At 40.6% G+C, this 27,963-nt stretch overlaps 1 protein-coding gene across 1 annotated transcript; it reads left to right on the forward strand.

The window, feature by feature from the left end:
* Positions 1 to 1,554: 1,554 nt before the first annotated feature.
* LOC144679433 (putative G-protein coupled receptor 141) lies at positions 1,555 to 27,963 on the forward strand. Its single transcript, XM_078539804.1, is given in 3 exon segments — positions 1,555 to 1,635; positions 26,416 to 26,634; positions 26,636 to 27,963. Coding segments are annotated over 2 exon segments (876 nt in total). The 5' UTR covers positions 1,555 to 1,635; positions 26,416 to 26,467; the 3' UTR covers positions 27,345 to 27,963.

Here is a 27,963-nt window from a genome sequence, read left to right on the forward strand (position 1 = left end):
CAATATATTAGTATTAAAGGGGGGGAGTCAGAGGAACCAAGAGTGGGAATGGAAAAGGAAGTTAAGTGGAGTGTTCCACAACAGGGGGTGTGGGAGCAGTGCCCAGAGTCACATATTCAGAAACTTAACTGGACTAGCCACATAAATACTATGGCTACAAGGGCACTTCAGAGGCTGGGAATTCTTGGGCGAGCAACTCACCTACTGATTCCTCAAAGCCTATACGCCATTTACATACGCAAGGTAGGAGTGTGATGGAACACTTGCAACTTGTCTGGATGACTATAGCTCCAACAGCACTGAAGAAGCTTGACACCGTCCAGACAAAGCAGACCACTTGATTGGCATTCCATTCATGACCTTAAATATTCACTCCCTCCACAGTGACAGCAGTGCATATCGTCTGCAAGGTGCAGTGCAATAACAAGGCTCTTTCAACAGCACCTTCCAAACCCATATGGTATACCATCTAGAAGAACTAGGGTAGTAAATGCAAATACCAACATCTGCAAGTCATTCACCATCCTGACTCACCATCCTGTTGCTGGGTTAAAATCCTGGAATTCCCATCCTAACAGCACAGTGGATGTACCTACACCAGATGAACTTGCAACTGTACATAAAGGTGGCTCACCACCACCTTTTCAAGGGCAATTAAGGATTGACAATAAACCCTGGCCTTGTCAGCACTGCCCACATCCTTGAACAAATGAAAATGGAGTGGATAGGTTCAGTAAAATCGTTACTATTCTGAGCAATATATTGCATTGGAGAGAATGTAGATCGCTGTCTCACTTTGTTTGATCAACAAAACATTCCCCCATTCCCTTGCCTCTTTCAACCAGTCTTTATTCAGCTCCACTTTGGAGGTTCTGTTGCAGGCACCTTTGCTGTGAACTTCCTATTTGTTCTTTTCACTTCCTGAAAGATATGATCTTTGCATATCATCCATCAGTTCCTGAAAACTTGTTGTCAGCCCTTTCACAGCTTCCCAGAGCTCAGCAATCCCAACTTTGCTTGCATTGGTTGTTTTTCCTTTTCTTTTGCTACATTTGCCCCTAAAAATGTTCCTTTTATCTAACTTTCATTGTCTTGAATGGCCAAAAATTAAAATGTTAACCTATCATTTCCCTTTTTAGATGCTATTTGACCTGAGTGTTTCCAGTATTTTCTGGTTTTATTTAAAGTTTCCACCATTTGTATTTTTTTTCTTTTTCAACTGATAGTTAACTCTAATATTTTGTTCAGAAATACAACCCAGTGTATAAGATCTTAAGGTATGCTTGCAATCAAAATACTCCCCTAAAAGGTCATGTTTAAGTTTTCTGCTTTGCAGAAGTTTTTGAGAAGCTTTCAGACATATGTACAGCTGTATATTTCACAGTGATAAACTTTGTGGTTAACCTGCAAATGTCCTGCTGGGCTGTGTCTATTTTTAACTTCCATTGTTAGCCTGTAGTCACAGACGTAATTTTGGTGCATGAATCCAAAAGAACTATCTGATGTACGGTGATTGTTTGCCCCACCTCTTCCTGAATGTCCTCAGTCTGCTGCTTCCATATTTCAGCATTGACTTTCTTCACTAAATATTTTAATTCGCAGATAAAAACCAGCATCAACTCATTTTGATTTGAAGTACCAAGATCTTCTTTGACAGAATTTTGGTAGGTTAAATTATTTTAAATTATATCAATGTATTTCGAGAACAACTTTCATTTTGAATTTGACTTGCCTTTACTCATTATAAATACTTTGTGATTTCAGTGCAGATGAATTAGATTCTTAAACAGACAAATAGAGTGCCATGTTCTGCGTGTTACTGTGGTTTTGCCCTGTGCTCCCTATATGTATAACTTGCACACTCTTGTGCAATTGCATTTGCTTCTGCTTTAATGAAAAATATTGACATAGCTGGCTCAGATATTCTAATAGCTATTCTTCTTGTGTGAGTTTGGACGGTGAATGATGTTCTGCTACTCAATTATAACCATGTCGGACCCCACCCCTCCCTCCATCCATACATGAAGCTCCCCAGTGGAGGTTGCTAAACAGTGGTCAAGAGTAGCAGCTCTTGCTCAGTATCCTACCAGCAATGTTCTTCCCAAATTGAGCTATTGGGAACTAGAGTCTGATTCACTTTTATATTTGTGAGTTCAGGAACGAGATGGTAGCCATTTAGTCCCTTGAGTCTGTTTCACCACTAAATTAGATCAAGGCTGATCCATATCTTAACTTCATTTACCCACTCTAGTTTCATATTCGAACATTGCAGAAAAAGATACATGTTGCCAAAGCTTTCCTCTTACACTCATCAGGACAGACACAAGAATGCAAAATTTTAAACAATCACAATTTATATTACAGGAGAAAAGGGGGCTGTTTGGTTGGCAATTCGACTCTGATGGGCTAAGTTGTTGCCATTGGTTCTACAGGCTCCTGGATAATTCAAAAAAGGTGAAGGCTTGAACATATTCCTTTTGTTTGCTGTGAACAGGGCCCTGCATATGAATGTATGTCATTTCTAGAAAGTGTAAATGAGCTTGACTGATCATCTTAAATTGGTTGCTTGCCAGAAGCGGCGTATTTTCGTGTTCACAATTTACATTAATGATTTCGACTTTGGAATCAAAAACACGATTTCAAAATTTGCAGATGACACCAAACTGAGAAGATGGTCAATACTGAGGAGGACTGCAAAAAATTACAGGAGGACATTAATGATCTTGCAGAGATGACCTGCCCTTGTAGCCACGTTATTTATAAAACTGGTCTATTAAGTTTCTGGTCAACAGTAACCCACAGCATGTTGGTGGTTGAGGATTCAGTGATGGTAATACTGTTGAATGTCAAGGGGAGATAGTTAGATTCTCTCTTGTTGGAGATGGTATGATGAACTTTGTACTTGACAAAAAGCTTATACTGAGACATTCCTTTAAATCCAAAGTAAAACTAGAGATTTGTGGAAAGAAGGATAATTAGAATCCATGGCTATGAGGTCATTAGACATCTGAGAAGTTAGACTCTGGCTGAGGTTGCTATGGGGATGAAAGCTTTAAAAAAAGGACAAACTAATTGGAGTTTTGAGTTGCAGCTTGTGTTTAGCAGTGTAAGATTTTTTAGGGGTGTTTAACCTCCAAATTTGTGAGCTTGCACGCAACTCAATATTAATTTGTTCTATTGAGACTTCAACAATTCAGGCAATAGGAGACAATCTAACGATGTAACTCAGGAATTTTTTTTATTCATTCATGGGATGTGGGCATCATTGGCTAGGCCAGCATTTATTGCCCATCCCTAATTGCCCTTGTTCAAGCTTGAGCTCTGTATTTCAGAGCTTGAGCAGCAGCTGGAGTCAGTGAGGTGCATCTGTGAGGCAGAGAACTACGTGGATAGAACATTCAGAGAGACAGTTACACCGCAATTTAGGGGACCTCCGGAGGTCCCCGGCATCACAGATGCCAGTCTTCAGACAATTCAACTCACTCCAATTGATATCAAGAAACGGCTGAAGGCACTGGATACTGCAAAGGCTATGGACCCGGTCAATATTCTGGCCATAGTATTGAAGTCTTGTACTCCAGAACTTGCCGCGCTCCTAGCCAAGCTGTTCCAGTACAGCTACCACACTGGCATCTACCCGGCTATGTGCAAAATTGCCCAGGTATGTCCTGTACACAAAAAGCAGGACAAATCCAACCCGGCCAATTACTGCCCCATCAGTCTACTCTCGATCATCAGGAAAGTAATGGAAGGGGTCATCAACAGTGCTATCATGAGGCACTTGCTTAGCAATAACCTGCTCACTGACGCCCAGTTTGGGTTCTGCCAGGTCCACTCAGCCCCTGACCTCATTACAGCCTTGGTTCAAACATGGACAAGAGAGCAGAACACCCAAGGTGAAGTGAGAGTGACTGTAAAACAAAAATAAAAATACCTGGAAAAACTCAGCAGGTCTGGCAGCATCTGCGGAGAGGAACACAGTTAATGTTTCGAGTCCGTATGACTCTTCAACAGAACTAAGTAAAAATAGAAGAGAGGTGAAATATAAGCTGGTTTAAGGGGTGGGTGGGACAGGTAGAGCTGGAAAGAGGGCCAGTGATAGGTGGAGATAACCAAAAGATGTCACAGACAGAAGGACAAAGAGGTGTTGAAGGTGATGATATTATCTAAGGAATGTGCTAATTAAGGGTAGAAAGCAGGACAAGCAAGGTACAGATAGCCCTGTGGGGTGGGGTGGGGGGAAGGAATCGAAATAGGCTAAAAGGCAGAGATAAAACAATGGATGGAAATACATTTAAAAATAATGGAAATAGGTGGGAAAAGAAAAATCTATATAAATTATAAAAAAAAAGGGGGGATCGGAAAGGGGGTGGGGATGGAGGAGACATGATCTAAAATTGTTGAACTCAATATTCAGTCCGGAAGGCTGTAAAGTGCCTAGTCGGACACTGTCCTTGACTGTGACTGTCCTTGACATCAAGGCGGCATTTGACAGAGTGTGGCATTAAGGAGCCCTAGCAAAACTGGAGTCAATGGGAATCAGTGGGAAAACTCTCTGCTGGTTGAGTCATACCTAGCACAAGGGAAGATAATTGTGGTTGTTGGAGGTGTGTCATATCAGCTGTAGGACATCACTGCAGGTGTTCCTCAGGGTAGTGTCCTTGGGCCAACCATCTTCAGCTGCTTCATCAATGACTTTCCTTCCAACATAAGATCACAAGTGGGGATGTTCGCTGATGATTGCACAATGTTCAGCACCATTCACGACTCCTCAGATACTGAAGCAGTTCATGTCCAAATGCAGCAAGTGCCAGGCAATGACCATCTCCGACAAGAGAGAATCGAACCATCACCCCTTGACATTCAATGGAATAACCATCACTGAATCTCCCACCAGTAACATTCTGGGGGTTACCATTGACCAGAAACTGAATTGGAATAGGCATATAAATACTGCGGCTACAAGAGCAGGTCAGAGGCTAGAAATTCTGTGGTAAGTAACTCACTTTCTGACTCCCCAAAGCCTGTCCACCATTTACAAGGCACAAGTCAGGGTTATGATGGAATACTCTCCACTTGCTTGGATGAGTGCAGCTCCCACAACACTCAAGAAGCTCGATACCGTCCAGGACAAAGCAGCCCGCTTGATTGGCGCCACATCCATAAACATTCATTCCCTCCACCACCAACGCACAGTAGCAGCAGTGTGTACCATCTACAAGATGCACTGCAGGAATTCACCAAGGCTCCTTTGACAGCACCTTCCAAACCCACGACCACTACCATCTATAAGGACAAGGGCAGCAAATAGATGGGAACACCACCACCTGGATGTTCCCTTCCAAGTCACTCACCATCCTGACTTGGAAATATATCGCCATTCCTTCACTGTCCCTGGGTCAAAGTGTTGGAACTCCATTCCTAACAGCACTGTGGGTGCACCCACACCATATGGACTGCAGCCATTCAAGAAGGCAGCTCACCACCACCTTCTCAGGGGCAACTAGGGATGGGCAATAAATGCTGGCCCAGCCAGTGAAGCCCACATCCCATGAATGAATTTCTAAAAAAGAGGACATGTAAGAGTTAACCACATTGATTTGGGCCTGGAGTCACATGTAGGCCAGGCCAGATAAGGACAGCAGATTTCCTTCCCCAAAGGACATTAGTGAACCAGATGGGTTTTTACAACAATCGACAATGGTTTCATGGTCATCATTAGACTTCAAAGTCCACAATCTGCCATGGCAGGATTCGAACCCAGGCCCCCACAGCATTGCCCTGGGTCCCAGAATTACTGGCCCAGCGACAATACCACTATGCCATTGTCTCCCTATTACTTCTTGTTGTTTATTAAGCAACAAGAAATAATACTTAACAAAGCTAGGTGTGACTTTACTGACACAACGTGGCTCTTGCTTCCCGATTGAGCCGAGGGCGCAAAGCGACAAGTGGTTTTCTTTCTCTCTGGGTCAGTTCTGTGGTCCTCTGCTCCCAAATGGAAAAAAATCTCTCATCCTCAGTTTCAAATTTAGCACACGCCTGGCAGCTGAAAGCTGGTGCTTTTTAACTCTTTTTTGGACACTGCTCACGTGCATGATCAGTTGCATTCCTGAACTCTGATTGGCATGGGCAGTGCATGATCGGTCCCCGATTGGTTTGGATGGTTCGTAATCAGTTTCTGATTGGTTTCTTAAGGGTGATGGTCATCTATTGATGTAATTTCTTGTTGTCTCCTGTCTTGCCCTCCAATGTATCAGTTACTTGTGTGCCCATCCCCCTCATTATAGCTTTCCTGTTATTTCATTAAATTTTATGCTATCTACTGAAATACTGGGGTACCTTAAGATATTTCCATTGTCTGCTTATTTGAGATAAGAAAATGTGTGATGTCAAGCTCCAATAATTTAACATTTGGACTCATCGTCCCAAATGTCTAATTGGTGTATAGATATCCTGTAGAATTCTCATTAGGGCAGGCGCCTATCACTATATTTTGGTTACAGGAACTGCTTGTTGGTGTGAATTTCTAAAGTGACTGCTAGTACTTGGTACAAGTTAATTAAAAATAGTAAAAGAGTACGAGTGGTACACAGCCTTAAACTAATATAGAAACTACTTAGTTACTACATAAATAAGATCCATACAAAGTACATATAAAATCGTCCATAGAGATGATTAGTGTATTGAAGTTGAGGTAGCAAGATACACTTATAAAATGTAAGACACATTCAATTAATACATGTTCCTAAATAATAAAAGTCAAGAGAATTGCAGAGTTCACAGAATCACCAGAAGTGTTATGGTGCAGAAGGAGGCCATTTGGCCCATCGTGTTTGCACCAGCTCTCCAAAAGAGCATTTTGACCTAGCGCTATTGCCCTGCCTTTCCCCCATACCCTTGCACATTGTTCCTATTCAGATAATCATCTAATGCCCTCCTGAATGCCTCGATTGAACCTGTCTCCACCACACTTCCAGGGAGTGCGTTCCAGACCCGAACTACTTGTGTGAAAAAAAAAATTCTCCCATCACATTTGCTTCTTTTGCAAATCACTTTAAATCTGTGCCCTCTCGTTCTCGATCCTTTTACAAGCAGGAACAGTTTCTCCCTACCTACTCTATCCAGCCCCGTCATGATTTTGAACACCTCTATCAAATCTCCTCTTAGCTTTCTCCTCTCCAAGCAGAACAGTCCCAACCTCTCCAATTTATCTTCATAACTGAAGTTTCTCATCCCTGGAACCATTCTTGTAAATCTCTTCTGACCTCTCCAATGTATTCCCATCCTTTCTAAAGTGTGGCTCCCAGAACTGCACACAATACTCCAGCTGAGGTCTAACTAATGTCTTATATAAGCTCAGCATAACTTCCTTGCTCTTGTAACCTATACTCCTATTAATAAAGCCCATGATACTGTAAGCTTTATTAACTGCTCTTTCCACCTGTCCTGCCACATTCCATGTTCTATGCACACATACACCTGGATCCCTCTGATCCTGCACCCCCTTAAGAATTGTACCCCTTATTTTATATTGTCTCTCCATGTTCTCCCTACCAAATGCATCACCTCACACTTCTCCACATTGAACTTCATCTACCACCTATCTGCCCACTCCACCAACTTGCCTATATCCTTTTGAAGTTCTGCACTGTCCTCCTTACAGTTTACAATGCTACCAAGTTTCGTATTATCCACAAACTTTGAAATCGTCTCCTGCACACCAAGATCTAGATTATTAATATATATCAGGAAAAGCAAGGGTCCCAATACTGACCCCCGGGAAACTCCACTAAAAACCTTCCTCCAGCCTGAAAAATATCCATTGACCATTACCCTCTGTTTCCTATCATTCAGCCAATTTTTTTATCTAGGTTGCTACTGTCCCTTTTATTCCATGAGCTATAACTTTTCTCACAAGTCTGTTGTGTGGCACTGTATCGAATGCCTTTTCTAAGTCCATGTACGCCACATCAACAGCATTACCCTCATCTACCCTTTCTATTACCTCTTCAAAAAACTCCAACAAGTTAGTTAAACATGATTTTCCCTTTCGAAATCCATACTGGCTCTTCCTAATCAACCCACATTTTTCCATGTGACTACTAATTCTATCCCAAATAATTGTTTCCAGGAGCTTCCCCACCACTGAAGTTAAACTGACAGGTCTGTAATTGCTAGGCTTATCCTTACAATCTTTTTGAACAAGGGCGTAATGTTTGCAATTATCAAGTCCTCTGGCACCTCCCCTGAGTCTAGGGAAGGCTGAAAGATTATGGCCAGTGCCCCTGCAATTTCCACTTTCTTCAATACCCTTGGATACATCTCATCCGGTCCCGATGCCCTGTCAACCTTAAGTACTGACAGTTTATACAACACATCCTACTTATCAATTTTGAACCCTTCGAGTGACAGAGCTTCCTCCTCTGTTACTGTGGCCTCGGGAGCATCTGCTTCTTTGGTAAAGACAGTTGCAAAGAATTAATTTAACGCCTCAGCCATGCCCCCTGTCTCCAAGTGTAAATCCCCTTTTTGGTCCCTAATCAGCCCTACTCCTCCTTTTACCACCCTCTTACTATTTATGTGCCGATTGGGAGACTTTGGGATTCCCCTTTATGTTGGCTGCCAGTCTTTTCTCATAATCCCTCTTTGCTTCCCTTATTTGCTTCTCCACCTCTCCTCTGAACCTTCTGTATTCAGCTTGGTTCACAGTTGTATTTTCTATCTAACACCTGTCATAAGCACGAGTTTTCTTCTTTATCTTAATTTCTAAATCCTTTTTTATCCAGGGAGCTCTGGATTTGTTTGCCCTACCTTCCCCTTTTGAGGGAACATACCTTAACTGTGCCCATTGTTCAGCTACAGTTTTTCCGGTCAACCTTTGGTTCCAGTATATCCTGTCTATTCCATTCTTGCCCTATTGAAGTCAGCTCTCCCCCAGTTAATTATTCTTACTCTGGATTGCAAAAAGTGATTACAGAACTTAACACTAAGCTTACAGAACCAAAGATGGTTACATATTGTGAAGGAAAGTGGCTGCTTCTTTTTTTTGAAGTACTACAAGTTAAAAAGACTAAGCTAATTCTCAGAAAATAGGGCTAATTGTTTGAAGCCTTACAGACATTTTACATCACACAATAGGCTTTTGAATCTTAAGGACGACAAATTGATAAGTGTTGATTGCTAGGTCTTTCTATACTCTGATCTGATCAATCTTGACTGACTTCACAACACTTGCTTTGTAATAGAATATAAAGATAAAGCAGTGGGTCTCACAGCATTTGTCCTGTAATTAAACCATAAAAGTATAGCTTTACATGACTTAGGGCCATGTGGTATTTCACACTTGTCAAGTGAGGATGTGACTGCAAACAAAGAGCCAATCACATGATGTACAATGCATGGATTGCAATTAAACTGAACATAATATTAGGTTAATTGATTAATATACTTTGATTACTTGATCATTACACATAACCAAACTAAAGTTAACTGTTAAACTTGGACTTCCCTACAACAGCAGTACAACAGAATTCCCGTGAGGGGAAGCAAGCAAAGCGCTCTATGAAAAGGTCGGTTTTCTGTTTGGCAGTAAGAAGAATAGAAATCCACGAGCTCTCGGGGGAGCAATGAATGAGTGAAGGGACTGAAACCTAAAATAACCGTGAATAGTTCAGGCATGCTAAAAGCTGAATGTTTGTACCAGAGAACGAGAGCAAGAAGTGATTGATTGGTTGGTTGAAAAGGAACTCTGAAAAGCTACATCATCAGGACTTGTCATGACTTGAGAGAGAGAGAATTTGTAGAGTTCCGCTTTGTCAGTGAAAGTGGCTTGAGGGCTGAATCCATTGAATGGCAAAAATGAGAGCTCCTACATACTGGGCTCCTACATACTGGAGGCTGAATTAAAGAACTTTGAAACTGCATGCGGCCACATTTGTGTGGGGACTGCCACAGAAGTTGCAAGATTGATTTTTGTTGTATTGACTATTTAAAATGAATTTTATCATTTCTATTGAAATACCATTTGTCTGTTAAGGCATGCTTAATTTTACGTTGATTTTTGGTTCGATTGTTACAGAAAAGATTTTTAAGTGAAATCTTGTCCATCAATTCCTTTTGTCTTATAGTTTGGGGATTCAATTCAGGTTATTGGTCTCTATGGGGATCGTAATAATGGTCATTGCCTTGCAATTGTGTAGCTCAAATGTTACTTGCTATGTTCTCCAGAATTGGATTCGTCCACTACAGGAAATAGTTTCTATTTACCATATCAAACTCTTTAATCATTTGTAACACCTCAATTAGATCACCCCTTAATTTTCTATAGTCAAAGGAACACAAGCCTAGGCTGTGCAACCTGCCCTCATAATTTAATCTTTTTATCTCTGGTGTTATTCTGGTGAATCTATGCCGCACCCCATCTAAAACCAATGTATCCTTCCTGAGGTGTGGTGCCCAGAACTGAATGCAGTACTCTGGAGGAGTGAAACCAGAGTTCTATACACTGTAGCATAACTTTCATCTTTGTGCAATCCAGTCCCTTTGAGATAAAGGTTAAAATTCCATTAGCACTTTAAATTATTTTTTGGATCTGTCCAGTAGTTTTGTGATTCTTGTACATGCCCTAAATCTCTCAGCTCATCTACAGTTCCTAGTTTCTTACCATTTAGAAAATGCTCTGATCTATCTTTCTTAGGTATAAACTGGATAACCTCACACTTATCAACATTGAATTCCAGCTACCATAGTTTTGCCCACTCAATCTATCAATGTCATTTTGCAACTTTCTGCACTCAACTACACTACTTACTGTACCACCTAACACTTAGGGTTCTCCCTAAACTTGGGTTACACAGCTCTTCAGTCCTTCATCCAAGTCATTTATAACAAGTTGACCTTGTTGAGGATATCTGTGATGGAAGTCACTATCTTATTCAAGCAGGAGCAGCTAGCCATAAATGTAGAATATTACCTGTCTTGACTTTTATACCTGTGCATTATGGGGGAATTTGGGGTTGCGGGGGTGGGGATGCTTGGTTAAGAGAAAGCATTTACAGGAAAATCTTGTGAGGAAGGAAAAACAAATGGCCAAAATGGATGGAAAACAATAAGCCAGAGAAGTGAGAAGCCCAGGAATGAACTGCCAATTTGTCAGAAATTAGCAGTAAATTTTATGATGCGGTTTCACATCCATGAGGGAATGGAATGAAGCTATGGAAATGTATTGCAGCTGGGGTCATTACAAGCCACCAAACAGAGGACACTCATTTCAGCATCTGACCCAGACTTGAGACCAATCCCTGGTGAGAGGAGACTTCAGCTCAATATGCCATCCAATTCTCTCTTGCAAATGCTCTTGATTTGAATACACAAGTAACCTTTAGAATCAACAATGTTCATAAGAGGTTAGTTTATCCTATTCAAATACTGTTCTTACACTATCTGGACATGCGATCTTCCTCCAGTGCATTTTCTAATGTCAATTTACAGATAACGCTATACCGTAGCCAAGCCACACTTCGTTCAAACAATTTATCTTGTGAAGTTAGGACTCAATCAAATTGAATTCCAAAATGAATGAGATAGAAAACAAAAGGCACAATTAAATATGATTACAAACTTTATGAAAATTACCTGAATAATAGTCAAGCATCTTTCATATATGATGCACAGTCATAAACACCAATATTTCTGGAGAACTACATGTACTGATTATAATACTGCTGAAGACTTCCATTTAAAATATTGCACTCACATTCCTAAATAATATAAAATTCAAACTTTAGACTTTAGGTTCTTAAAATAAGACCCCATCAGCATACCCCCTTTTGATTCTAGCAGCTTGGGATGTTTTCCTATGTTAATGGCACTATACAAATGCACATTGCAGTTATTATTTGGCTTGTGCTAACTTCAGTAGCAATAGAGTATAACCTTTTGCTTTATTTTACAGATTGTGGGTTGATGAAGAGAGCTTACTGATTATTACAAAAGCAAAATATTGCAGATGCTGGGAATGAGAAATAGAAACAGAAAGTGCTGGAAATACTTAGTGGGTCAGGCCCCACTGCAGAGAGAGAAACAAGTGTTAATGGCTGCGACTTTTCAGTCCTTTTGCAGATGGCCTTGGAACCAAGGGAGCGGAAAATCACATGAAGTGTCATTAAAACAGAGTTCCAATGTCATCACGCCAGGACACGGCAAGTCTAATGGGAATGGCATGTGGCTCTGAAAAATGGTACTTAATTCAGTTTAGGTGGCAACTGATCAGTATTTTTACAGCCCGTTCCAATTTTGTGAAAGGTGCACTAGGGCCACAGGGCATCAGAGCCCCCAGGTATATAAGGGCAACAAGGCAGAAGTTCGGATCATTCAACAACAATCAGGTGAGTTAGCGTGCCTTCATAGGAAAGCTGGGGTAGTACAGCCATAACATTTTGCAGCAAAAGGCGGGGTGTTCAGATGCTGGGGCATTGGGGTTGAGCCTCTATAGTGTCACCTGCCTGTTGGCACTTGAGTGCATTGAAAGGGAGCTGAGATGGGATGGGAAAGTTGCCGAAAGCATCAGAGAGTGTGGCCTTTGAGACTGGTAGCGCCCATCTTCCATGGGCATCATCCACACATGGATACCTGCAGAGGCAACCTCAGAGTGGAGAAGTGGCAGAAGGCTGCAAAGGGAACTGTGAGCAGGCTGCAGCACAGAGGTGGAGGTATCCTGTAGCAAGGGTGTAGAGTCTGGGGATGAGCTAGCTTCAGATGTCGGGCCAGCAATGTTGCCAAAGGCTGTGCCTCTCCCAAGAGGCCCTGACAGGTCTTTGTGCCATGATGACAGATGAGCTAAGGCCATTGACATTGGCAGTCACCCAATGCCAATGCTGGAGAAGGTCACCATGGCCCTTCTACACCTCTGGTTCATTCCAGGGACCCACTGGAGACATATATGGAATTTTCCAATCAGAGGCACATCATTACATCAAGGTGGTGATCAATGTCCTCATCATGAGGGCCAGCCAATACATCCATTGTTGCACTGATGTGGACATCAACCTGTGAGAGCAAAAGGATTTGTGGCATCACTCGATAGCTCCAGGTGTGATAAACTGCATACTTGTGGCCATCAAGGCTCCTACAGGCCAGTCGACTGTCTTCATTAACAGGAAGGGAGTCCATTCCCTCAATGTCCAAATGGTCTGCAATCACTGCCAAAGGATCCTGCAGGTATTTGCACAGAATACTGGAAGCAGCTATGTTGCCTACTGCTACAGACAGGATAGAGACAGGCAAACTGTACATCTTTCCTCACACCAACTGTCCATAATTATTTTTAAAGAATGCTGTGGCGTGTTTTCCCAAACCCTCAGTTTGTATGATCCAATTTATTCATCATGCGCAGCAAACTGGCATTATAATTAACTCAAAAGGTTAGTTAATTTCACATTCAACCTGAGGTGGAGAGGAGTGTTCATAATGCCCTACTACATTAATACGCACACACGCACGCACACGAGTGGGGGGTGGGGGGATAAAAAAGAGTTTTACAACTATGGTTAGTAACAGTACAAGAACCACAGAAATGAATATTAGTTCATGTGATTTCCAGAGTCTGAGAAATCAAAGTCCAGAGAGTGTTTCCTTCATAGCAGAGTTCAGTCCTGATGAGTTTCTGGTTAGAAACAACAATATAAAAATCCTTGAAATGAATGATGCTGCAGTACAATGGACTTTCTGTGCTTAGACAGCTTGGCAGGCATTGATCAGAGACTTTTAAAATCAAGCAGGCTTCGAGAAGTTGAGAATGATAACTGACTGCTTCAGTCAGTTATTATTAACAATCAGGCTGCTAATGTCCTTTCCAGTTGGTGTTAAAACAGTATTCTGAAGGTTTCTCAGTTCTCAAAGGAATATAGAGATTTCAAAATGATCACTCAAGTCATATGACCTTCTTTCTCCACAATGATTTCAAAAGGGATGTTTATCCAGTGTCCGGAACTTGCTTTGATTTCAGGACTGATAATGTCTCAGACACCAGTCGTTGAAGGAGTTACCAACCATATTGAGGTTCTTGTGTTGGGAAGCCATTGTCTAGGCAGACCCTCTGATTCCGCTAGAGGGGTAATCTTATCAAGATGCAAATAATGCCTATTGCCCTCTTTTGAAATGGAACTGGACAGTCCCAGGTTTGAGATGAGTCTGTTACCAGCTCTGCAAGCATAACGATGCTTTGCAATTACAAGGAGTCTGTACAATGAGGTGTGGGATTCTACTGGCTGAGAGGAATTCATTTGTTCTCGTAACTGCTGTAGGTAGTTTCCAGAACAAAAGGCCATCCTGTGGTCATGTGACTTATAGCAGCCATCTTGTGGTTCATCAGAAAACCAATTTTAAAAACAGTAAAAAACAATCAAGTTTTGATAAATATACATTTTGGTTTTCTTTTCGTGTCTTATTGGCTTAAAACTACCTACTCATCCACTCTCAGGTGCCCGAGCTTTTCATCCCCTACGTACTTTTAAGTTTGGCTTCTTGGTGACAAGAAGCTACCCACTAAGGAGATGGCTACTGACTCTAATGAAAAACCCTAGGAGAGAAGCAGGGGAGGAACACAATACCAGCCATGCAGCGACCTGAGCACCATCAATCAGCCCTTAGGTCTCCCGAGATGAGATTTAGGTGTCTGAATCGTTCTGATGGAGAAGTACAATATGACCCAGCAAGGGTCTCCCAGAACATGGTGGTTTGTTATGTTCTACACAACCTGGTACTGCAAAGGTGGGAGGCCCTGGCCGATGAGGATATAGTGCAGCTTGAGGCATCCTCGGACAAAGAGGATGATGAGGAAGTTGATGGTCAGAACAAACTGATATACAGCAGAAGCCACCTGGAAGGCTCAATGACAGAGGTGCAAGGGAAGCTTACGAGGCACTCATATAAACAAGCTCCAAATGACTGTGGCCACATAATCCTTCCAGTCAAATAAAGATCCCCTTCATCCTCCAGTTGAAAACCCAGGCTCCTGGGCCCAGTATCACCTGGTGCTTGCACATGATCAAAACAACAACAAATGTTATGGGTCCTCACCCTTGGGGCAAGCTATGGTATTCCTATGCTTCCAGCGGGCCTCCAACAATAGATGGAAATGCTGACAAAATGAATAACACCTTTATTACAAACACTGGCATACACCAGCAGTGACACCTTAACTATCTATTCAACCGTGGAGCCCAAGTGTATCGAGTGTGTTTTCTTCATTATTTTACAAGTCCTCCCATGTGGTGTTCTCCCTTCGCCGTTAGTTGCATAGAGGCAGGCTGCTTACCTAGCTGCCCCATGGCCTGGGATGACTTTGGTGGCCGACCGCTGGTAACCTTCTTAACTACCTTATTTACCTCACCTGCTACCTTCATGGATCTGAAATTAGCAGGTAAGGAAGGAAATAGATTTCTGGACTCTGATGACGTCAAGGGGTATGGGGAGTGCGCGGTATTACGGAGTTGAGATAGAGGAACAGCCATGAGCATACTGAATGGTGGAGCTACTCCTATTTTCTATGTTTCTAAATGCACTTCAGTGTCTCTCCGTTCCTCTACTCTTCTCTATATCCTGTCATTTACTGCGTATTCCTTTGCCAAATGCATTACCTCACATTTCTCCAGGTTGAATTCCATTTGTCACCTTCTACCACTTAACCGGTCCATTGATGTCTTTCTGCAGTCTTTAGCTTTCTTCCTCAACATCAATTGTACGGCCATATTTTGTCATCCGTAATCTTTTAATTCATACCTCCTACATTAAAGTCTAAATCACTGAATTAAATCATGAAAAGCAAGGGACATAGTACTGAGCTCTTTGGAACCCCACAGTAAACAATCATCTAGTCACAAAAATACCCATCTATCATTACCTTTTGTTTCCTGTCACGGAGCCAATTTTGGATCTAACTTGCCTCTTTCCCTTGGATACCATAGGCTTTTACTTATATAACCAGTTTGACACATGGGACCTTTAAGGTATTAGATGGGATGTCAATTAACGGGCTGCTTTCTCCTGAAGTGTTATGCTTCTTCAGTGTTGTTGGAGCTGCACTCTTTCAGGCAAGCGGAGAGTATTCCATCACATTCCTGACTTGTGCCTTGTAGAGCACAGAAAGGCTTTGGGAGTCAGAAGGTGGAGTCACTCCCCACAGAATTCCCAATCTCTGACCTGCGCTTATCACCACACTATTTCTGTAGCTAGGTCAGTTAGGTTTCTGACCCATGGTGACATCCAGAATATTGATGATGGGGGATTTAGCAATGGTAACGTCATGGAATGTCAAGGCAAGGTGGTTAGGCTCTTTTTGGAGATGGTCATCGTCTGGCAATTGTGAAGTGTGCATTTTACTTGCCACTTATCAGCCCAAGCCTGAATGTTGTCCAGGTCTTGTTGTATATGGACGTGGCTGCTTCATTATGTGAGGAATTGCAAATGGATCTGAACAATGTGCAGTGAACACTTCCAATTCTGACAAATATGATGGAGAAGGGGCATTGATAAAGCAGCTAGTACAATACCCCGAGGAGTTTCTGGAGTAAAGTTCTGGGGCTGAAATATCCACCAGTTTTATTTACGTGGCCCCCACCTGCAAATACGCCAGCGAGGGGCTGTAATATTCTTTCCATTGTTTCTGAGCAGAATCCACAGTGATGAGCAGTGCAGTTGGACATGTGCTTTCCAATGTTTGCTCTATTAGTGCTGAGTGGAGCTCCTGACATGATCTTTACATTGTTTCACTGCTGCCAAAACCATATGGAACTATGCATACACTCCACAGATTATGCTGTGTTGTCAGAGTTAAATTCCTCTCTGCTATGGTCATGACTACATTATTACAATTATAGAGGTTAGATTAACTGACAGAGCCCCAAGGGATATACCTAGACTACTGTGAGTGGGGAGAGGGAATTCAGCTACATCATGGGGCAGAATCTTCTGCTTGTTGGGCAGGCGTGCGCAATGACATTGGGCGAGTGTCCTGACGGATATTTCGGTCGGCAGGCGCACACAGGAGTCAGCAGCGCGCCAGCCGACAATTAACAGGCCTATTAAGGCCATTAAAAAGCTATTGAATTAAACTTTTTGCTGCGTGTCCAACCTTACAGTTGGCGGGCAGGTGAAAATGCCAAGCGGCCTTTGATTTTTTGTGAAACCTCATCCATTTATTAAGTTAACAAGATTTTAAACACATACACAATTCTACAAATTACTACCATAACTACTATTAAATAAATCCCCAATTTAATCATTCCCATGTGATTAATCATTCCCAAGGCAACAATAATCCATAGATTTAAACAGACACCAGGCAAAGCACATCTTATCTTTCAAATTCAAAATGAGGTTCCTTTCAATTTGGTTCCTTTGGAGACACAGTGGTAGGCTTAGATCTTACATGCCTATGACTTCCACACACAAAACTCTTTTGTATATACCTAATCTTCCCTTTGAATGTAAATTCTCATTGTATCACCAGGTCCTTTGAACTCCACCTCTTCTAAGAATAAAACCCCTTTCATAGTACCAGTTTTACTAGTAATATAAACATATTGCTTAGTGTCTCCTAGCTGGGTGTAAGATTTCACCACAGTCTTAGAATGGTTTATTCAACAAAATGCAAACGTACCCTCTACCTTACTGGTTAACATCTCAAAACTACTATACATCAAAGCACCCAGACTAGCTGGTTTTAATCCAATTAAGACACACACACTCACACCCACAGACCCTACTACAAGTCCAATTTAAAATAATTTCTAATAACATTATATACATTAATATCTTCACGGCATCTCCCTCCCTATCGAAAAATTAATCGTAATAATTCTAAAAGACGGCTTCATTTTTTAATAACCCGTCTCACACGATTACATTACCAGATGCATACATACAAGTCCTTGGTATCAACAGAAATCACTCCAATTCGGTGTCCAGGTTCTTTTTTAATGTCCAATGTTCCTTTAAGCTTCAAACTCTTGATAATGCATCTGTGAACAGATTCTCTCTACCAGCAACATGTATAATCAGATTAAATGGTTGTAATAATAGACTCTATCTGTAAAGTCTTGCAGTTTTGTCTCAAAATTTGTACGAAAACTTCAAAGGATTGTGGTCTGTATAAACAATTGTTTCCGATGAATTGTTGGCAACATAAATTTCAAAATGCTGCAATGCTAACACCAAACCCTAGGTCTCTTTGTCGATCATTGAATATCTTCTCTGTTGTACATTCAACTTCCATGAAAAATACCCTATCAGTTTTTCAATTCCAGTGTCGTCATCTTGTAACAGTACGGCCCCAATGCTTATGTCACTTGTGTCAACAGCCAACTTGAACTGCTTGACATAATGGGTACTGACAACACTGGTGTCACAGTTAATATAGTTTTCAAACTATCAAATGACTTCTGACACTCCAGTGTCCATTGAAACTTCTTGTTCTTTTTTAATAGTTCAGTCAGTGGAGCAACCACTTGGCTAAAATTTAGTACAAATTTTCAGTAAAACTCACTCATGCCCAGAAATCTCAAAACTTCTCGTTTTATTGTAGGCACTGGGAAATCCATGATAGACTTGACTTTCACATCTCTCAGAGCCACCTTACCATGTCCAATGGTATGGCCTACATACGTAACTTGCGCTTTTGCAAATTCACTTTTAGCCAAATTCATCACCAAATTAGCTTTGTGTAACCGAAAAAATAAACCAGATGCTGTAAATGCTCCTCCCACGCCTGACTGAAAATGATTAGATCATCAATATAAACCGCACAATTGCTCAGACTTGCAATTACACTGATTGTCAGTCTTTGAAATGTTGCAGGTGCATTCTTCATGCCAAATGAATGACTTTAAACTGATATAGTCCACTTGGCATTACAAAAGCCAATATCTCCTTTGCTCAGTCTGACAACGGTACCTGCCAGCATCCTTTTAGCAAGTCAATCTTTGTGATAAATTTCGATTGTCCCACTTTCTCAACGCAATCCTCCAACCGTGGTAAAGGATATGAATCCGCTTTTGTCACCGCATTCACCTTTCAATAGTCCACACCCAGTCTTTGTGTTCCATCCGGTTTTGGTACCAGCACAATTACTGCAGCTTGACTCAATTATATCATTTTGAAGCATGAAATCAATTTCTTTTTGTACTTGTGATAACTTTGCCGGATTTAATCTATAAGGGTATTGCTTTATTGAAGATGAAACTTGTACAGAGACATCATGTACAGCTAAGTCTGTCTTTCCTAATTTATTTCCACAAATAGGTTTGTGTGACTGCAACAGCTTTTCCAAATCACTTTAACACTTGCTTGGAAGGTAACTCAATATTTCTTTTAAATTTTCAAGCACATGGTCATTATCCAATTTGATTAGAGGAAAATCAATTTCAGAGTCCTGCACTTCTACCTCTTTCTCATCATCTACCACCACTAATACCTCTTTTTGTTCCTCTTCCCTGTCAAAGTATTTTTTAAGCATATTTACATGACATACCCTCTGCTTCTTTCCTCTATCTGGAGTATTTATTAAATAATTTGCTTCACTGATTTTTTCAATCCTGTAAGGCCCACTAAATCTTGCATTTGATGAATCACCTATTACTGATAACAAAACTAATACTTTCCAGAAACAAAACTGCGAGCTTTAGCTTTCTTATCTGCCTTCACTTTCATCACTTACTGTGATATCTTTAAATGTTTCCTAGCCAACTACCATGCTCTGTTCAATCTTTCCCTGAAATTTGTTACGTAATCCAAGAGAATAGTTTCTGAATTTTGACTGAACAATTTCTCATGAATTAATTTCAGTGGTCCCCTTATCTCACAACCATAAACTAGTTCAAAATGGCTGAAACCAGTCAATGCAATAGGAGCATCTCTATAAGCAAATAACAAGAATGAAATTCCTCCATCCCAATCCTGTGGATAATCCTGACAGTACGCTCTCGTCATAGTATTTAAAGTTTGATGCCATCTTTCCAAAGCTCCTTGTGACTCTGGATGATGAGCTGTTGACTTAAACTGTCATATCCCCAAACTGTTCATTACTTCCTGAAACAGCTGTGACATGAAATCTGACCCCTGATCTGATTGTATTTCCTTAGGAAAACCATATATTGTGAAAAATTTAATGAACTCCTCCACAATCTTCTTAGTTGTAATATTTCTTAAAGGTATCGCTTCAGGAAGCCTGGCAGACAGATCCATTATTGTCAGTAAATACTGATTTTCACTTTTCGTCTTAGGGAGGGGGTCCTACACAATCAATCATGACCCTGGTAAAAGGTTCTTCAAATGCTGATATTAGGATTAAAGGCACCGGCTTAATCACTGCTTGTGGTTTTTTCCTGTTACTTGACATGTATGACAGGTTCTACAGAATTTGACTACATCCCTATGTAATCCTGGCCAAAAATAAACCTCTGTATCTTTTCCTGTGTTTTCCTAATTCCTAAATCTCCCCCCTCCATTGGAATTTTGTGAGCAATCCTCAGAATCTGATTTCTATACCCTAATGGGATAACAATCTGATGCACCTCACTCCAGCTTTCATTTGCTGAGACATGATCCGGCCTCCATTTTCTCATTAAAATATCTCCCTCAAGGTAATAACATACTGGAATACAGTTTGCTTCTGTTTCTGAATAAGCTTTCTGATATAACTGTTTTAATTGCAAATCATTTTTCTGTAACTCCACTAATTTCCTTGAGTTAAACATTTCAGCTGAATTGTCCTGTAGTCTTTCCTCCTGAACAAAGTTATCAAATACAGTGGCAGCTAATTGGATTTTGACAGCTTCTTCTTGCCTTTGAACAGCCTGCCCTTCTTGTTAATCTTGTTCTTGCTGATGAGCTTTTGATCTCGTTATCACACAATCAGGAAACAATCTAGGATGCTCCCTTTGTAACACCACTGTTGAAAACACTTCTACAAGCTGCTGAACTATTACAGACATCACACACATTTGTGATCCAGCTATATCATTACCCAGAATAAATTGAACCCCTGCAATGGGCAATTTTTCCACTACTCCAACAATAACTTCACCTGTCCTCCATTTGCTCTTTAAATTTACTTTCCACAATGGACTAGATTTACCATCTCCATGAACCCCACTTATCACCTGCTCCTGCAATACTCCCTTTGAACAACAAATATCACAATCCCGCAACACTGAAGATTGACTAGATCCTGTGTCTCTTAAAATTTTAACATGTTTACCTACTCCATCCTGTACACGTGGAAAGACTTTCCCTTCACACACAAAGTCTTTAAACGTTCCTGCAACCTGCTCCTCCGAATTTTCTTGGGTAAATTGTGAACACATTCCCACTTCTTTACCTTTCATTGATTCTCCCTGTTTTACCTGTGCACAAACCACTGGTTTTTCCTGTGCCTGAATCTCAGAACCAATAGTACTTTTACTTCCAGAACTTTTCTGTATCCCAATAATTCCAACAGATTTTTCCAGCAATTTACAACACACTGACTTTGTGTGCCTCACTTTATTTCAATGAAAACACCTCAATTTTCGAATGTCACTCCTACACTCAGCACCTTTTTATTCTGAGAAAAGATTTCCTGAGAATTCCCAGCCACTCCTTCTCTTCCCTGACTACCTACCTTCCTTTCACCTTCCCACTTTCTACCCTTTTCCAAATTGAAAGGGTGACGAAAAAAGGTTTAGCCCAATGCACTAACTCAATCATCAGCTATCTCTGCTGCTTGTCTTACAGTTTGAACCCTCTATTCCTCCACATGAGTTCTCATTATTATTAAGTCTTTAAATTCTTCCAAAAGAATTACTTTCCTAAGAGCTGCACATGTTGTCTCTATTTTTAACGCCCATATCCACCGTCAAAATTACTTTGTTTTACTCTCTCAAACTCAATAGAAATTTGCCCAGGCTGTTTTCTCATATTCCTAAATTTCTGCCTGTATGCTTCAAGAACAAACTCATATGCACTCAAAATAACCTTTTTCACCACATCATAATTCACCAATACCTCTTCAGACAGCGAAGCATGTACCTCATGTGCTCTACCCAGCAACTTAGACTAATAATAACATCAGTACTCCTGTGGCCATTTCATCTGTTTAGCTATCTTCCCAAATGAAATAAAGAAGGCTTCAACATCTTTTTCCTCAAACTTTGGAAGAGCTTGTACAAATCTAAACATCTCCCCACTGGGTTTTAGGTTAAAGGTTTTTTCATCATCAGAACTCTCCCCAGAATCTGAGATCTCTTTTTTAACTTCCAGCCTTTTAAGCAGGTATTCTTTTTCTCTGTTTCCTCTAATTCTAATTCAAGGTTTTTCAGTTCTTTCGCTTGTTCAAATTCAAGCTTCTTCATTTCAAACTGAAGTCTCATTACCTCCAGCTGTGACTCACTAGTGTCAGGGATCACTTCCAACTGTAGATGCTGTACTATACTTTTAATTATATCCGATTTCCTAGCCCCCGCAGATAACTCTGTTAACTTACTCTTGGTTATTTTCGGCAACCCAATCAGAGTTATATCTTCCAATCCTAGTCAATTCTTAGTAATTGCCAAAGCCATCTTGCAGTCTCATCACTTCTAAAAAACCTCACCAACTCTTGAATTCAAAGTGTTTCTCCTACTTGTAACCTTATGATTCACCAATTCCAAACCAATCGAGGAATTATAAATATTATCCTGCCAAGAGCCCCCAATTGTTATGACACAACAGTTGGTGAAGGCTGAGTTACTTAAAACCCCAGAGGGAAACTCTAAACAACGGTCATAACCTATATTTTCAATTGATATGTTTGAGATGCAGCTCTTAATTCAGGAATAAAACCAACAGGCCTCAAGAGGTTTTTTTATATAAATTAAATTAAACATTTATTAATTTAACAAGGTTTTAAACACATATACATGTCTACAAATTACTACCATAATAACTATTATATGAATCCCCAATTTAACCATTCTCAGGTAATCTTCCCCAAGGCAACAACAACCCATAGGCTTAAACAGACACCAGGCAAAGCACATTTTATCTTTCAAATTCAAAATGAGGTTTCTTTCAATTTGGTTCCTTTCGAGACACAGTGGTAGGCTTACAGGCTTAGATCTTACATGCCTATGATTTCCACACACAAATCTCTTCTGTATATACCTAGTCTTCCCTTTGAATGTAAATTCTCATTGTATCACCAGGCCCTTTGAACTCCACTTCTTCTAACAATAAAACCCCTTTCACAGTACCAATTTTATTAGTGATATAAACATATTGTTTAGTGTCCCCTAGCTAGATGCAAGATTTCACTCCCAGTCTTTGAATGGTTTATTCAACAAAATGCAAATGTACCCTCTACCTTACTGTTTAACATCTCAAAACTACTATACATCAAAGCACCCAGACTAGCTGGTTTTAATCCAATTAAGACACACACACTCACACCCACAGACACAGACCCTACTACAAGTCCAATTTAAAATAATTTCCAATAACATTATATACATTAATATCTTCATGACAGGGGCTGAGGTAAGAAGCTGCACTATGTGAATAAGTTGTCAAAATGTTTTTTCTCTGTGTTTAGCTTGATTGATATTTGAATTTCATGTTTTTGGATAACTATAAATTCAACATCTAATGCTTTAGAAATTTTAGACCTTTTTGAAGTCCTTCATTCCGTGTTCTCATCTGTAAGCTGTATTGATAAAGGTCATGATTAAAGAAATAACTTTGTACAAAAACATACCCAACTTTTTAAACAGATTCATTAAAACAAAATAATTTTACAGAATATTGCTAGTAATGTTCTACTACAAAGATAAAACATTACAAGGTGCATGTGATCTCAGTAAGCTTCATTAATTGATCCCAGTGAGACTGGTGATGGGTGGGGGGGTGGGCTGTAACAAGCATCCTTAGGCTAGGGAAAGAGAGAAAATGGCCAGTGCCCCTCCTTGCTAGAAATGTGCATGTGTAGGCAGCAGGATGCCTATTATGATGAATTGGTCAGTGGTTGTCTCTGCTCATAAGTGATGGATGGCTAGTTTGTTGAGGCCTCAGAAGGTCACAGATACTGGGCTCCAATGAGAGTGATTACCTCTGAATCCAGCGCACATAACAGGGATCAGACCTGGGGTACAGATGCATTTCACCTGATTAGGCCAAACCCCACTTCTTCCTAGCTCTGTACCCATCCTGTGCCCAACCCTCGCTCATTCTTTCATTTCCGATTTTAGTGGCTATCAGAAGTTTGGGTTCCCGGAGTCTGATTCTAGGGCCTGGATTTTCACCAAGTCTGGTTGACTTGGAAGCCCTTTAAAAATGGCAGACGGGTCCTGATTCCGGGATTCCCAACCACATTCCCAGGCTATCTAATTTTAGGGAGTGTCTTTAAAGGGTGCGGGCTGAATCCTGTTGAAAGTCCACATCCAGCACTCCTGACCTGACCTGCTGTGCTGCGGAGATAGGCATGTCCCATTCCTCCACAATTTTCATGGAGTCGGACCAGTTTTTTGAGGAGTCATGGTTCACGGCCCCTCAAGAAGAGTTGTGAGCCCTAGTATGCATATGGGGACCTTTTGAAAGGTAAGTTTGGAAAGTCCCCCTCATGCCCCCATGACAAGCTATGCCCCCCCCCAACTTCCTCAGACTCGTCACACCCCTATGCCAAGCTCTGCCCTTCCACACACCCCCTCAGGCCCCTCTTGCCCCCATGCCATGCTCTGCCCTTCCACCCACCCCCTATGTTCCCTCATACCCCCTATGCCAAGCTCTGCTCTTCCACCCACCCTGTTTGTCCCCTTATGCTCCCTATGCCCCTCTAACCACCATACCAAGCTATGGCACTTCCATGCCCACTGACCCACTGTACACTTTCAAGGACCAATGAACCCCATTGTGTATAGTGGGATTTGTAGATAAAAGCTTTGAATATAAGTAATCCATCATTAATTTTCTCCTATGCTTGAAAAAAGTCTGGACTGCAAGCTAATAAAAATGTCAATCATCCAGAAACTAGTCCTATCCAACAGGCACAATATACTTGCTACCTGTAAGGATAAGTATAAAGACTGTTGGGAAGACAGCCAGAATGCAGACATGAGACCTTGAAGCAGGAGGCTCCCAAATTTGGAAGGCCTAAAGTAGTAAGGGTAGGGGGTTCAATATTTAAGGGGGAGGATGGCATCATTTTTAAGTAGGATCAAGAGTCCCGCATGGTTTGTTGCCTACCCTGCACCAAGGTGAAAAATATCTCAAACCAGCTTGATGTCAAGGGCAGTCACTCTCCCCTGAATTTTTTGTCCTTATTTGGACCAAAGCTGTAATGAGGTCCAGAGCCAAGTAGTCCTGACAGAACTCAAACTGAGCATCAGTGAGCAGATTATTGCTAAGTGTCACTTGCTGGCATTGTCGATGACACCTTCCATTACTTTGCTAATGAATAAGAGTGGACTGATGGGGCAGTAATTGGCTGGATTGGGTTTGTCTTGCTTTTTGTGGACAGGATATACCTGGGCAATTTTCAGCATTGTTACTAAGATGCCAGTATGGTAGCTATATTGGAACAACTTGATTAGGGGCACAGCTAGTTCTGGAGCACAAGTCTTCAGTACAGCCAGCATGTTGTCAGGACCCAAAACCTTTGTGATATCTAATGTGTTCAGCCGTTTCTTTATATCACATGGAGTAAATCGAATTAGCTGAAGTCTGGTAGCTATGATGCTAAGGACATCAAGAGGAGGCTAAGATGGATCAATAACTCATCACTTCTGACTTAAGATAGTTGTAAATACCCTAATCCAGTAAATTAGTACACAATCTATGCTGAAACTCCAGGGCAATACCCTGGGAATGCTGGAATGTCATTCATGGGGCTCTAAAAGCAAAGCCTACCTGCCTACTCCATTAATTCAGGTGGATGGCAAGAATCCCATTACACCTAAGAACAGGGAGTGCTTCCAGTTTCAACACAACTTGGCCATTCTAAACAAATAGAGAAAATTCTGCAAAGTTAAACTTTCAGATGCTAACTTATTTTCTCACTCCTGCCGCTGACTAACCTGCTGAGTGTTTTCAGCATTTACAAGTAAACACTGGAGATGAATAACCAATTTTTAAAAAAACCGTAAGATCTTAACTTGTACAAAATGGCTGCTGGAAGTGCTAAATAACAGTGACTGCATTTCAAAGTATTCTAATACATGTAGAATGCTTTGAGATGTTCCCAAAAGATGTGTTCAGGTGTTACAATTAGATTGAGGCATGATGGTGAATTAAAACCTCTATTGAAACTACACATTTGGGTTATGACTGAATTTTTCTTGGTATGAGGAAGTAAATTGCGAAATTATTACTATGTTGCTAAACTTAAGAACTTTTGTTTTAATGAAGGCTGGACAACAAACTAAATTCATCAGCTACAGAAACGACAGAACAACTTGCAATGTCCATTGAAGGCCCTTCTAACTCTACAGGCATGAATCAAACACAGCACGATTCACATGAAGAGCAGAAGTCTGTTTTAATAGCATTGTACTCTATTATGTTTGTGGGAGGAGTTATTGGAGCCAGTGCTATGCTATATCGGATACTGAAGAATGACAAGAATTCAGTCATTTATCATTATCAATCTCTCAGTAGCACATGTGATTTTTCTTATAACTGTGCCATTTCGCATTTCTTACTATATAATTAAACAATGGATGTTTGGGTTAGTTTTCTGTAAGCTGGTCAGTGCTGTTATACACATTCATATGTACTTAACCTTTGTACTTTATGTGATCATCATCATCACAAGATTTCGTAATGTCTTTCAAAAGAGGGAGAATCTAAAGACTCGCAGACCATGGATTGCTTTAGTGCTCAGTGTAGTCCTTTGGGTTGTGGCAACTGTGATTATTTTTCCAATATTTCTAACTAATTATGGTGTTAAGCCGGGATATAATGAAACTCAGTGTTTTCACTTTGAGGCTGAAATTTCATCAGAACCTGTAAGGATAGTTAACTACATTTTAATCTGTACAACAATATGTACAGTTACTATTATGCTTATCTGGCAGATAAGTATAATGTTAAATCTGGCCATCAAGCATGGCTCACAGACACATGCCCATCAAGTCTTTCGGGCCCAACTAAAGTCGCTAACATTTATATTGATAATGTTTGTGTTTTTTGTTCCATATCTTGGATTCAGGATATATTACATCAAAAAATTTGAGGATATGCTATCAATTATGCATTTAATTAATGAAATAGGCTTATCCATAACAGGCATGAGTTGTTTTGATTTGTTAATTTTTTGGATATGGTATTCCCTTTAAAAATTTAGAAAGCAATGAGCTACTCACCTGTGAAGATTGTAAACTATGTATTTATTTGGACTGTTTCTTTTGGGGATTTCCCATATTTTCACATAACAAAATAACAACCTTTTAAAAGTTAATCTTAGAAACATACATCTACTCATTGCCTTGCTGTTTCCATTATTTATGGGCCCTTGTTGGGTTCTAACAGTAAATTGCTATTTAACGTATACATGTGGGATCATGGACAGTTGAGAATTTAAAAAAACAAAAGGAAGTCCATTATCATTCCAATTCCCTAGAATAGAACTTTTGTCAAAGGTTAAACACTTCTTGTTTGACTCACTTAGTTGTTACTGATGTAATTTTTAATATTGTCACCTGTTTCATCCTCTGTTGAAAAAGTTGGATTTGATTTAGTGATAGAAGGGCTTATACATGTATTTCTACATTCTTGCTGAATTATGGAAAACCATCCTACCTGAAGCCGGATGCATTTGGCATTCTCAAGGAAGCATATATAATAATGGATTCTGATGCAAACTCTCAACTTTGTACGGTATTAACTTACTTTTGTAACTTCTATAATTATTCCAAGTAATATATTCTTTTCAAATAAAAAGCATTTCCACTGACA

This window comes from Cetorhinus maximus, chromosome 4 (assembly GCF_964194155.1).
Source record: "Cetorhinus maximus chromosome 4, sCetMax3.hap1.1, whole genome shotgun sequence".
In the NCBI taxonomy this organism is placed as follows: Eukaryota; Metazoa; Chordata; class Chondrichthyes; order Lamniformes; family Cetorhinidae; genus Cetorhinus; species Cetorhinus maximus.